This window comes from Pleurodeles waltl, chromosome 8 (assembly GCF_031143425.1).
Source record: "Pleurodeles waltl isolate 20211129_DDA chromosome 8, aPleWal1.hap1.20221129, whole genome shotgun sequence".
Classification (NCBI taxonomy): domain Eukaryota; kingdom Metazoa; phylum Chordata; class Amphibia; order Caudata; family Salamandridae; genus Pleurodeles; species Pleurodeles waltl.
The window spans coordinates 17096952-17111154 of record NC_090447.1 but is presented as its reverse complement, the minus strand read 5'-3'; the positions used below and the strand labels follow the sequence as shown (position 1 = coordinate 17111154).

Sequence of the window (14203 nt, the reverse complement as noted above, 5' to 3'; positions counted from 1 at the left end):
CGTCGCACCCCTGCAACACCGCGGGCTCCATTCGGAGCCGGCTTCTGTGTTGCAGGGCCTTTCCCGCTGGGCCAGCGGGCGCTCCCTTGGCGGGCGCCCGCCGGCCCAGCGGGAAAGTCTGAATGGCCTCCGCGGTCTTTTGACCGCGGAGCGGCCATATGGCGGTAACCGCATGGCGGGCGGCTACTGCCGCCCGCCGCGGTCAGAATGACCGCCTATGTGTTAGTTGTATAGGAGGTTTGTCTGTTCCTTCCAGGAGCTTTGTACTTCTTGTATGTTTATTGAAATCGTACAACAGTCATTCAGTACATCTCGCTCTCTCTTTAGTGTGTCACCCACCTGTGTCGCACTTGTCCTGTATGCGTGTGAGAAACGTGTTATGTTCTTTCTTCTACTGCCACCGGTCCTTACCTTATCTGTGTTAGGGAAGGTGGCGCTGGTTCTGCTATCCATGTTGTACATTTATTGTGTTGTGAAACTTGCTATAAAACGTTTGAGAAAAAAATATTCACATTGCCAATGCTTGTTTTCATGAATGATATGAGTGAAAGAGTGAACTTTCAGAAAACACATAAGCAGAGTTTACTTTTGGGTTTAGGCCTGAAACAAGCATTTTTAAGTGAAGTAGGCAACTTTGTCAAATTTTGAAGTGGCTGACAAGACAACTCTGTAAACTTTTAAAACAGTTCAAATTACTCCTTTGCAAAATTTTCAAACAAAGCTACAAAGTGACCAATCCTGCAATTTTAGCCAACTGCACTTTGTACGCTGGGGTTTGGAACCCACATGCAACTGTTAAAAGCAAAACTACAAACCCCACAATCCAACAAGCCGCTTGTTGAAAATAAATACATAAATATATGTATCCTATGTCATAGTGCCAAATCGTAGAGTTGCGAAATACAAATTTAATTCCTTGCTTTCTTCTATGCTTGTAGGTAATCACATGTTAGACTGCCCAGTGTGTGAGAGAGCAGAGATGCCTTTTAGATGTAATTGGAGCAACTCAGTGCTAATGGGATAACATTAATAGTCCCTAGAAAACATGCAAAAGGTGTAATTTACCAGAACAATGGGAGCAGCAACAGTTACAAGTGTCTTTACTCAGAAAACAAAACTAATGTCCTGTCACTGATATTTCTGAACACATCCTTGGCTTAGATTGTGGTGCTATTTAGGTGGGACACTTACAACACACAGTGAGGCACCCTACTTGAACAGGTGCATCCCTGCACTCTGCGCCTTATCCCAGCTGCTTTCACCTCATCTAGCAAACCACGAATAGCAACCCTGGACCACAGACTGACTCTAAGAGATGTGCGCTCAAGCACAGGATATTATGTACCACGAATAGCAACCCTGGACCACAGACTGACTCTAAGAGATATGCGCTCAAGCACAGGATATGACGTACCACGGGTAACAACCCTGGAATCACAAAATGACTCTAAAAGATGTGTGCTTAAACAAAGTATATGACGTACCACAAAACAACCCTGGAATCACAAACTGACTCTAAGGGATGTGCACTTGAGCATAGGATATGAAGTACCACAAATAGCAACCCTAGAACCACAGACTGGATCTAAGAAATGTGCCCTCAAGCATAGGATATGATGTACCACAGATAACAACCCTGGAATCACAAACTAACACTAAGAGAATTGCGCTGAAGCACAGGATATGACGTACCACAAATAGCAACCCTAGAACCACAAACCCACTCTAAGGGATGTGCGCTTGAGCATAGGATTTGATGTACCACGAATAAAAACCCTAGAACCACAGACTGACACTCAGAAACTGATTAAAAGATGTGGCACAAGCAAATGATATGATGAACCATGATAAAAACCCTGGAATCACAAACTGACTCTAAGAGATGTGCGCTCAAGCACGGGATATGAGATACCACGAGTGACAACCCTGGAATCACAAACTGACAGAGATGTAGCGCAAGCACAGGATATGACATACCATGAATAACAATCTTGGAATCACAAACTGACTTTATGTTGGTCATTATGAACATGTCGATCTGGACCGCCACGCCGGTAGTGGCTGTCATTACCGCCAATGGCATGGCGGTCCAGACCGCCATATTCTGAACACAGTAGTGAACTGGCTGCAAAGCAGCCAGTACACTACCACCCACCGCCAAGCAGATGTGACTGCTGGGCCAACTGTGGGCACATTTGACCCAGCGGTGGAGGCCAGACAGGCAGTGGGATAATGATCCCATTTCCACCAGGGATTCTCTGCCGAGTTACCCCGGAAAGCATACGGGTGACAGGCATAATCATTCCTGTCACCTGTATGTGACATGCCAGGCCCCTCCCCCTTTCCATCTACAAAAGCCCCTAGAACAGCCCCAGCCCCCGAACCCTGAAAACCGACCCCCAACCCTCCACTTCCAAAACCCCATGTAACTCCACCCAACCCGACCCTCACCATCCCCACACTCCTACTTACAGGTCCCCCCAAACCCCAACCCCCCACATCCACATGCACCCATTCACTTACATGCACACACGCATATATGCACTCAGACACACATCCCCCACCCACACATACACTTGCGCACACCCCCATGCACTCACACACTCACACATACATCCCTCTTCCCTCTCGGACAGCACTTACCTCATCCATTGCGCTGCTCCGGGCGGGAACAGGCTCCCTGGATGTTGCTCCACCGCCATCGCTGCCTCTACATACACCGTCATGCCTACAGCTGCTTCATTATAGGGGTGGCGGTGTATGGTCTGACATGGCAGTGAGGGTGGAGCAGCATCCACCCCTGCCACCGACCGCCAACATGGCGCATGGCAGCCCTAAGTGCCATCAATGGCGGTGAGGCTCCATGCATCATTTTTTGGCAGGATGCCGGCCGACAACACTGGCGGTCTTTCATTGACTGCCAGCATGGTTGGCGGCGGGGCATTCCGCCGAGTTCATAATGGGGTCCTAAGAGATGTGCACATCCATATTCAGGATGCCAAAATTTGGCATTAAGGGCCAGATGTAGCAAACGTTTAGCGAGTCGCAAACGGCAAAATTTGCCATATGCGACTCGCTAAACGCGTATCCCAATGCAGAAATGCATTTTGCGTGTCGTTACCGACTCGCAAAATGCATTTCAGACTCGCAAATAGGAAGGGGTGTTCCCTTCCTATTTGCGAGTCGCATTGGGATGCAATACCATTTGCGACCGCATATGCGGTCGCAAATGGCATCGCAGTTACCATCCACTTCAAGTGGATGGTAAACCAATCGCAAATTGGAAGGGGTCCCCATGGGACCCCTTCCAGTTTGTGACTGGACCCCAAAATATTTTTTCAGGGCAGGGAGTGGTCCAAGGGACCACTCCCTGCCCTGAAAAAAAACCGAAACTAAAGGTTTAGTTTTTTTTGAAGTGCAGCTTGTTTTCCTGTAAGGAAAACGGGCTACACTTAAAAAAAAAAAAATGCTTTATTTAAAAGCAGGTCGCGAACATGGAGGTCTGCTGACGTCAGCAGGCCTCCATGTTAGCGAGTGCCCATACTCGCTATGGGGCCGCAATTTGCGACCCACCTCATGAATATTCATGAGGTGGGTCATTGCGACCCCATTGCGAGTTGCAGGGACTCGCAATTTGCAAGTCGCAAATTGCTATTTTGCTACATCTGGCCCTAAGTGCCTTCCTGAATACGGATTGAAAAGCCAGTATTGCAACTGGAACAAAGGGGTTAATACACTGGGATGTTTATTCCTGTTGTACTATTGGGCTCAGTAGATAAGAGCTATTCCAAGGACTCATGTATGGATAGCTCAAGATATTAAAATACTTGATGGGACACTGAACTGGCTTGATCCAATAACATGGAGTTTTGATGATAATAAATGTAAAATGTTCAGTTCCTTAATTATGGCATACTTGTGTTTAATGTGAATAATCATATGTGGCTTGCAGACACTTAATAATGTTTGTGGAATTATTTTAATTTGTATTGTCAAACAAGTCACATGCAAAAGATTCTTTCAAGAGAGTTTTGAATTAGGAGTGTGTGTAAATAACCTTTCAAATGATAGATGTATGAATGAAAATTTTACACACAATATGTGTGTACTGTTTTGGGTTTATTCTAAAAAATGGCCAATCGATGGCCAGTAGAGGTCTTTGTGATTTGTAATTTTGTTTCAAGCACATGGAATGACATACCATGGATAACAACCCTGGAATCACAAACTGACTCTAAGAGATTTGTGTTCAAGCAGAAGATATGACGTACCACGATTAATAACCCTGGAACCACAGACTAACTTAAGAGATTTGCGCCTGAGCACAGGATATGACATACCACGAATAACAACCCTGGAATCACAGACTGACTCTAAGAGATGTGTGCTCAAGCACAAGATATGATGTACCACAAATAACAACCCTGAAATCACAGGTGGACTCTAAGATATATACACAAGCACAGGATATGAAGTACTATGAATGACAACCCTGGATTCACAGGCTGACTCTAAGAGCTGTGCGGTTGAGCATAGGATATGACGTAACACGAGTAACAACCCTTGAATCACAGGTTGACTTTAGGAGATGTGCACTTCAGCATAGGATATGACGTACCATGAATAACAGCTCTGGAATCATACACTGACTCTTAGAAATGTGTGCTCAAGCACAGGATATGATGCGTTTTCCTATACAAAGGGCTGACTGCAAACAGACCCAGTGTTGTGAAATTCTGTAATGCTCCGAATTCTCATCAATATAATTGAACCGCTTCTCAAACTCTCTGCTTCACTCAGTGACAGCACTGATAAAGTATTTCATCACAGTTTGCTATCATTCCTTCCCTTTTTTGCTCTTACATCATACACTCTAATTCCACCTCATTCCCTTTCTCAAAATCAAGACCAAAGGCCCCTGAACAGCATCAGGTGCGCCGCAGCCCCAGGTAGCATTGTTTCAGGTCTCTTGGTTACAGAAGAACCAGAACCCCAGCACTGGCTGACACCAGCATCAAGAAGCGTTTTTTCACCACCCTATGCTCTATCTGGGTCGAGACCATCAGGCATACCAAAGAGGGTTGAGGCCTCAGTGGCCACGCTCATGATGGGTAAGACACTGGGACTCACTGGATGTGTATACCCATGCCCTACACATCGGTGTGGTCCACGCCGTAGGTTCCACACAGGGCCAGTCACAGAAGAGTTCATCTTCCTTGTACATGACCAACAGCAACAGGGCAATCTTGAAAAGGTCTCTTTGTAGCCTGGTCATGTCACATGCGCAGTCACTCAATGACCCACCCTTACTTTCTCTTCTTAACCTCTTCATGCCCTGTAGCTAACCTGCACAGAGCCTTTTGCACCCCTACCAATAGCCTCAACACATGAGGGAAGGCTCCTGAACCATTTAAGAAGAGTCCAAAGGCCTGGCCCACCGAAGGGTGACAGGAGAAGAAACTCACAGCCAAAATCTCCATAGCCAAAATGTTCCTGTGAGGTCCTCTAGACACACTTCTCCTACTCATTAACCACACCTACCTTCTTCAAACTCCATCTCACCTGTGGGGCAAGAGTGAAGATCTCAGCATCACATCTGAGGATGCACTACAAAGAAGCCAGCCCTCTTCATACCCAAACTAGCCAATCCTATCACAAAATGAACGTTTTGTTACAGGCAGACACCCCAGTCTGCAAGGAACTCAACCAAGTTAACCCCTTCTGCTCCAGCCTCTAGGACTCGAACATGATATGGTGCAAAAAAAATATCTAGTAGCCTCAGTTTTAGGGCAAACTCTCTCTCCCAGGCCCGGCTGCCAGACCAGCTGCCTCTCCCAGGCCCAGCTGCTAGCCCCCAAAGCGGGGGGAAGAATCCCCCCCAAAAATGAAAAACACTGTGTATTGAAGAGTTTAAAGTTCTTCCTTATCGAGCAGATGTCTCTACTGTCCCAACCTTCCCTGCTTCCGAAGGTGTTCACAGTCTTCCCTCCTGCTGCTTGCATTTCTATCTCACCCTAAAGTCACATGCTTGGGGGGGCTCAAGTCTTTCTTGGTCACACAGGTTAATAGTGCCTGTGACCTGGGGAGTAAACACCAGCTCTCCCTTCTAAGCCACAAAAGTTGCCTTTAACACTATAACGCTAAGATGTCAACACCTACAGATGTTAGCAGCTATAGATGTCCGCATGCACAGCAGTGCTGTATAAACATGTAACCCAATCATGAATGCAGTGAGAATTTACTAATCTACAGTCTCAATTACCAGTACTATTGATTCATGCATTATGTCACATACATTAAATCAATTGAAATGTACTCTATTCTTCCATTCTTCCAGTATGTGGCCTCTAAAAAAGATGTAAGCCTCTCTGGGGTATATTTACTAAGATTCTATGCTGTGGATGCAAATCAATACAAAATCTTTTTTTAACAAATTACTTTCCAGCGCAAAACTTGTTTGGCACTGGAAAGTACCCTAAAAGTAACGAAGCACCGCAAAGCATTTCTTTGGATTGCTTAGTGCCAAGGGGGCATTACATGACTGGCCATGCTACCACCCATGCTTTTTTATGCTAAACACTATCTACTAACATTAGTAGGCAGTGTTTAGAGCCAAGAATGAATACCACTGAAAAGTAGGCATTAAGCGGAGAAATGTTTTCAATTATCCTTTCTTTTACTACTTTCCATGCGAACTGCATTCTGCGGCAGACATACAACGTAGGAAAAGTTTTAGAGTGTGTCTATGTAATATATTGTGTACTGAAAGGGTACCCTCCCTGTACAAAAACTATGCTGGACTCACACACACAAACTGTAGCACTATGGCGCTAAGGTGTGTGCGTGGCACACATCAGCTAAAATCAGCGCCGGCACTAGGAAGAGGGAAGGAGAGAGACAGATTTCTGTAAACATGGCACTCTCCTGCTCTCATCTCACTCAGAATAGATTTTTGCCTGCTGCACAGCATGCAAATCTGGTAAATCCAGGCCTCCATGTCTAGTCTTACCTTTATGTCGCTGTTGCAAAATCTGTACCCACTTTAACTCCATCAGATGAGACATCTCTAACATCCCATGCTACTTGGTGCAGTCTACATTACTAATGACACTTCCATATTCACATTCAATCTGTGCCTCAAGATGGCCCTTTGCACTGGGTTAACCAAACAATGGCATCTCCGTGGCACCTGCGGCTGGCACTGCTCACCTTTCAGTTACTTGACAATAGTACTTACATCACAGAGGCACAGACTGACCCCAGTGGGACCTACTTGTCAACACCAGAATCCTGGCAACAGGTCTGTCCTGACTACCCTTCTAAGGCTGCTCAGTGTGGAAATCAAGGCCTACCTGAAGTATACATAGAGGCACACCTCCATCCCTCTCCATCTATTTCTACTCAGGGAAGAACATTTCAAACTTGTGGACCCACCCAATGACAGTCAACATAGCATTGACCGTCACACATGATGAGCTGTTCCCTTCAAATGGCTGTGGCAATTCTGTACGTACAAATATATCAATAGCAGAAACCTCAGGATCTACACCACGCTAGACGTGAGAGGTGGGCCACATGGACCGCCTCACCTTCAACCAGTGAACTCACCCCTTGCATTCCGCCGGCAATGGCTCCTGGTTAAAGGGGGATCCAGGCGTCGTGAACTCTGTGTGGACGGCCAACTGCCCGCCAATGAGGATGTCCCCAGTCCGAGAGTAAGATTCTGTCATCCATTTAGAGTTTTTACACATCGTCTCGGTGGTGCCCTCAACAAAATAGCAGAGTACAAGAAGTATTACCAGCCCCCACTGGCCCATTGAGACTGGACTGGCTCCAGATACTGTCACTCTGGTGAGAATCTTACTCCAGGGAGACAAGAAGCATGTTTAATAATCCACATCTGCACCACATTATTTAGAAAGAGAGTATTGTTTTATGTGAAAAGTCAAATCGTAGAGAACTCTTGGGCAATATGTGGCATTCAGATTAATCCAGGTTGAATGAGTCTGCAGTGCAGCAATGTTCTCAGCACTGACTTTTATCTGAGCAGCCTATTAAGGTCTCTCTGAAGGCTCTATAATTCTCAGGCTTTTATAGAGTCTTGAAAGAGTGTGCATCCATGACTTTCAATGTATCCCGGGAGCAGCTGACTTTAATTGGTTGTATAATTACAGCTATTTGGATGATAACATTCTTTGCAGTAATAGGTGCAAGATCTTACCTTGTAATTGAATGGTTATCATAGATGCTCACATAATTATTATTGTTTCATGGCATTTTCTAAGGAGCTGGAGATTCGAATGTGATGTGATTATTTGGTGCAGTGTTGAGTTCTAGAAGGTACTGAACATTGAATCACCACAGTTCAACCATTGCTTCACATCAACAGCATTCAGAACTCTTTTGAGAAACACAGTTTAAGAATCTATTTAAGTTTAAGAATCTATTTTAATGGAGGCACGGATTGAGCTGCAGGTACTGGAGATGAGTGCAAAGAAAACGCCATTAGGTCAGGCCTTGTTTGCCAGCTGTTTGGGTTTGTCAGTACTTGTTTAGTTTTGTTATGCTTTTTGTAAAGCTTTATTGTTTGGAAACGTGTCTGACCCTCGCCAATATAAAATAAGAAAACAAAACATTGGCTAAAAGCAAAAATGTTTTTTGTCTCAAAGTGTATGTGATACCATTCCAGTCTATGGCACTGAGGGGCACCCCTCTTATGTGCGGGTGTGCTTCTTCTAAACTAGCAGAATTACATCACTGAAAGAGAAGTTAGTGATTGGCTGAAGCAGGGTTACCTACTACCCCATCGCTATATGCTATAGCGGGTAGAAGAATAATGTGAATGACACAATAACAGGCTAATGGATGAATGGGACTGGCTGGAAGCACCAACGTATGTACATTATATTATATTATTTTATTACACTCAGTAGGTCTTGGTAACACCAGACCTAAAAAGAGGGCAGAAAGAGAAAAACAACAAACACAAGGGATTGGATGAGTTTAAGCCCTGTGGCCTGGGCCGAGTAATATCTGGACAGATCACGGGGTGTGGCCTGTGAGCTGCAAAGAGTTATTCTCAAGTCCCACAATCTGCTTGCATTAGACCCGGGCAGAATTTTTGTTTCGCAAAGAGTAATCAGATTAATTAAAAAAATTCTGCATTTACTCCTTGACACAGAATAAATTACATGATTACTCCTGCTCGCATAATTAAGAGTAATTTGGGGGAAAAAATCATACAGGAGTGCACATTTAGCTTCTGATTGCTATTCATGTTCTGCTGCAATGTGTTTCATAGCATACAATCTGACGTTCATTTTGGACGTGAGGATGCATTTTGTGATAGAAAAATAGTGCAAAAATATCCTGTATTGATTTGGGGGACTTTCCTACGAAAAGAGCACGTTAGAGGACGTAGTCACATGCCTCTTGCCCCGCCTTAGAATCATTTTGTTTACGCTAAGCAGCGATAAGGAGACCCCCACCATGCACCTAATTTACAAAGTAGCGCAACGCTTGCATTGCGAACATTGTAACCCCTTGCGCTACATCATACCTGCATCAGGTATAATGTATGCAAGGGGGACGTTTCCCCATAGGGAGACCAAAAAAATGCTGCAGTGATATTTACAAGATTTCACTGCGCCATTTTTTCTGTCATTTTCGATGCTGCCATTATGCCCTATGAGCCCTCTGACCTTTGCTGGATTAGCGTCAACATTTTTTATGCTAGTCAAGCAAAGCGCCGCCATAGCGTAAAAAATTTCGGCGCTATTGTCCTAACAAGCACCATGGTGCGCTTTATAGTAAATATAGTGTTACCATGGTTTCGTTGGGGGGCTCAAGGCGATGCAAGAAAAATGGTGCATCTGAGCTGATGTGTCACTTTCTTGTAAATATGCCCCTTAGTGAGCATAAGCAACTGTTTGTGTGAACTACCTTTGTTCTGTTACATTTAGCACTATATCTCAGCGCAAAATGCATACTTGCAGCGTGCAAGAAGGGCATTAGTAATCAGTCCAGGGTCCCCACTGGTCCTCCTCAATGATTTATCAAGTATCTGCATCCCTAGGGGATGTCACTGGAACCGCAGTCATTAAGGTTTTCAATAGGTACCTGACATAGATGCAAGCACTTTATGTTGAAACTCCAGGTCCACATCCTACCTACAAGGGGGTAAAGGAATACCTGAGCTATCCGGCTGGAATATCCTGTGCACTAGTGTACACCTAAACTACCAGGACCTTAGAAGAACACTAGCTAACTCCCTTTGTTGTGATTGGTGTCTTTTGTAGTCCTAGCACACCCTATATATATCTTTCTTGCCTGAAAAAAACTATCCTTTGGGGCAGTTCTGTTTGACATTTGTGGGACATGTGAAATTTCTAGTAGACCATCATGCATATTTTAGTTAGCTGTTGGTGGCCTCACCCACAGACTTTGTGTCAATGCCAGGAAGGCTCTTGTACCTAATGGCACCAAGGCAAAGGCCAACTCACCAGGCAGGTCCTCTCTGGCCAGTGCAGTTGGTGGCCACCAAGTGCTAGTTTACTGAAAACAGATACTTAGGCCCAGATTGCCATGATTTTGATCCAAGGTTGTATCTCTTTTGTGGCACATCCCTGACACAAAAGCATTTTTGGCATTTAATAAGCCAACCAAAGCCACTTGATGTTATTTTGCTTCAGGTAGGCATTACATGGTGGATCATAGATGTTCCCATTCATCCACCTTTTGTTCTGACTCAATCCCAGATTTACAAAGACTTGTAAACCTGGGTTGGTGCCTGAAAGGGGCGCTTAACTGACAGAGGAGTAACAAGGAGAAATATCTTTATTTCTCCTCAAGATTTACTCTTTGGATTGTTGTTGTGCAGGTAAGTGTCATTTTCTGTACAAAAACAATCCTGCCAGTAATGCAGGCTCCCTTGCACTACGTTGCAAGGGAGCCTGCATTGGCGCAAAGCAGCACACAGGGCCAGTTTTATACTTTTTGACGCAAAACTGCATTTGGGCAGTTTTGCGTCAAAAAGTATAGCGCCGGCTTGCACCATTCCAGGACGCCAGCCAGGTGCCTAATTTACGGAATGGCGCAATCCGGGGCAAAGGGTGGGCTATCAACATGGAAAATTATGTTAGCCAGGTGGGGGTGGCAGTATGGGAGAAGGGGGTTTTGCACCAAAAAATTATGTTAAACTGCGTAATGTAAAATAAAATGACTCTAACCAGCCTAGCGTCATTTCTTGATGCAAAACCATCCATACCACATGACTCCTGTTTTATAAAAGACAGGAGTCATGCCCGCCACCTCAAGGACAAGCACAGGGGACAAGGGTAATTTCCCTCAGTGCCATGTAGGGGGGTGGATAGGCACATATCTCCCTGTCATTGGGTGTGGGACTACAGCTGGGTGGACAGCCACATATCTCCCTGTCAATGGATGTGGGAGTACCACTGGGTGCACAGCTACATATTTCCCTGTCATTGGAAGTAAGAGTACTGCTGGGTGGACAGCCACATATCTCCCTGTCACTGGATGTGGGAGTCCTGTTGGGTGGACATCCACATATCTCCCTGTCATTGGGTGTGGGAGTGCCGCTGGGTGGAGAGCCATATATCTCCCTGTCATTTGGCGTGGGAGTACCACTGGGTGGAGAGCCAAATATCTCTGTTAATGGATGTGGGAGTACCGCTGGGTGGACAGCCACATATCTCCCTGGCATTGGGTGTGGGAGTACCGCTGGGTGGGTAGTCTTTAGTCTTAATATCCTCGACATTGGATGTTGACCTACCATTGGGGTGGGTAGTATTAATTTCCCTGTCACTGGATATGAGAGTAGCACTCAGTCCATAGTCAGAAATCAGACAAAAAATGACTAAAAATAGTCACAAAAGATGGCCAAACCAGTGGTGGCAAGAAACTGTCAAATAAAAATGGCTAGTGGGATCTCTTTGATAATAAGGACACTGTACACTCAAAATGTTGTAATACTCCAAGGTTATTTAATGTTACTTTAGTTGAGCATGATTTAGAATTGCCACACTGAATACACTCCATGACCAATGAACAACAGCTTAGATGTACGCTGGGTAGGCAATGCTTGTGGCTGGTGCACACTCTGACCACAGTATTTGTTTCACTGATGTTTCCCTAAGCAGTGCAGGAGTGAATGTCTTCCACTCTCCCAAGCCTATTGAGGTTTTTAGATTATTGTTAAATTATTGCATTTTGCAATGCTTACTCAGGACTTCGTCGATTGAATGACAGGTTACCTTTGGCCTCGAACAGAGCTGTTTGGATGGATCAGAGGGTCATCAGCCAAGAATGGCATACTGTTCACTAAAGTCAAATCATTGTAGCTTTCTATCAGCCATTCCCAATCCTTGCACTGTAATTGGTTGAGGTGAGGTAAAGCTAAAATCAGGACTTTCAGGGGAAGGAAAAAGTGGAGTCTCTAAAAGGGGCATCAACTAAGTAATTAAGGGTATGGATAAAACATATATTCTAAACTTTTATATTTCCCATAGTACGCCACCGAACTGGTATTTTGGTTCCTCTCTTAGCTTCTGTTATTGCATCCATGTACGTAACATAATGACTGGCCTACCCGTAAAACCACACTGGACTGTGGTCAATGTCAATGGTTGTTAGCTGTTTAAGATAAATGAGTAACAACGATGATGTTGTAAATAAAGAATATTGAAAATGATTCAATTCTGAAATTGTGAGACTGTAAAACATTACTGGGTCTGTGCAAGGGGCAGTGGCCTTCAGAATATCTTAATCACTCCGGTTATGTTCTCTCTTTGTTAGGCATGTACTATCTTTTCCTCCCCACATCTCCTCTATTTACATATCTCACACCTCATTTCTTTCCTCTTTAGCACTCTCTTTTCAGTCTCTCCTGAATGCACTTTCTCTCATCTCCGTACCTTCACCTCCCTCAAACACACAAAGCACCCATTCACCTGTAAGCACTGCATTTTCTTTTACTTGTCAATATTTTGACAACTGTGTACCTCCTTAACACACAGAATCCCGTACAGCATCACAATTGCAACTGCATACAAAACCATTCTTCTGTGCACTCTGCAGAGAGGCCAAGGATCGGATGACACTATATTCCAACAACTTTTTTACTCACTGACTGCCACAGTGAGAATCTTGCACTGCCTTCAGCCTTAGCTACAGAGCTCTCAATCCTGGCCTGTTATAAACACCTGGAGGTGACCCAGTTCAAACTAAGCACTATACAAGAGTAGTATACTGCACAAACAATATACAGCAACACACCATCCTGGAAATAGCTACCACTCTAAGAGATTGCAAGATTAAGTACAACATGTAAAACAGTCTCAAACTTGAATATATGGCCCAATAGGGATCCTGTTATATTTCTGCTTTTATTTACTACATACTCTGAGACCTGGCCCACTTAAAGCCCTGCCTTATGCATGTTTTTGTACATTTAGGCCCGTATTTATACTTTTTGACGCTAAACTGCGCTAACGCAGTTTAGCGTCAAAAAAGTTAGCGCCGGCTAACGCCATTCTGAAGCACCATGCGGGCGCCGTATTTATTGAATGGCGTTAGCCGGCGCTAGCAGACCGGCGCTGCCTGGTGTGCGCGAAAAAAAAACACGTACACCAGGCAGCGCCGGCATAGGGGAAAATGGCGTTAGGGCGTCTTAAAATGGGGCAAGTCAGGTTGAGGCAAAAAAATCGCCTCAACCCGATTTGTGCCATTTTTTTACGACGCCCAGGCACCATTTACATGACTCCTGTCTTAGTAAAGACAGGAGTCATGCCCCCTTGCCCAATGGCCATGCCCAGGGGACTTATGTCCCCTGGGCATGGTCATTGGGCATAGTGGCATGTAGGGGGGCACTAATCAGGCCCCCCTATGCCACAAAAAAAAAATATAAAAAAAAATATATATACTTACCTGAACTTACCTGAATGTCCCTGGGGTGGGTCCCTCCATCCTTGGGTGTCCTCCTGGGGTGGGCAAGGGTGGCAGGGGGGGTCCCTGGGGGCAGGGGAGGGCACCTCTGGGCTCATTCTGAGCCCACAGGTCCCTTAACGCCTGCCCTGACCCAGGCGTTAAAAAGAGGTGCAAATGCAGGTTTTTTTGACCCGCCCACTCCCGGGCATGATTTTTGCCCGAGAGTATAAATACGACGCATATGCGTCGGAGTCAA

At 45.1% G+C, this 14203-nt stretch overlaps 1 protein-coding gene across 1 annotated transcript in view; it reads right to left on the bottom strand.

Annotated features, from left to right (window-relative positions):
• LOC138249301 (extracellular calcium-sensing receptor-like) overlaps positions 1 to 2702 on the bottom strand; it is a 122465-nt gene extending 119763 nt beyond the window's left edge. Inside the window, exon 1 of the mRNA XM_069203259.1 lies at positions 2644 to 2702. Coding sequence (XP_069059360.1) covers positions 2644 to 2702 — 59 coding nt within the window. The remainder of the gene's footprint in view (positions 1 to 2643) is intronic.
• Positions 2703 to 14203: the final 11501 nt, after the last annotated feature.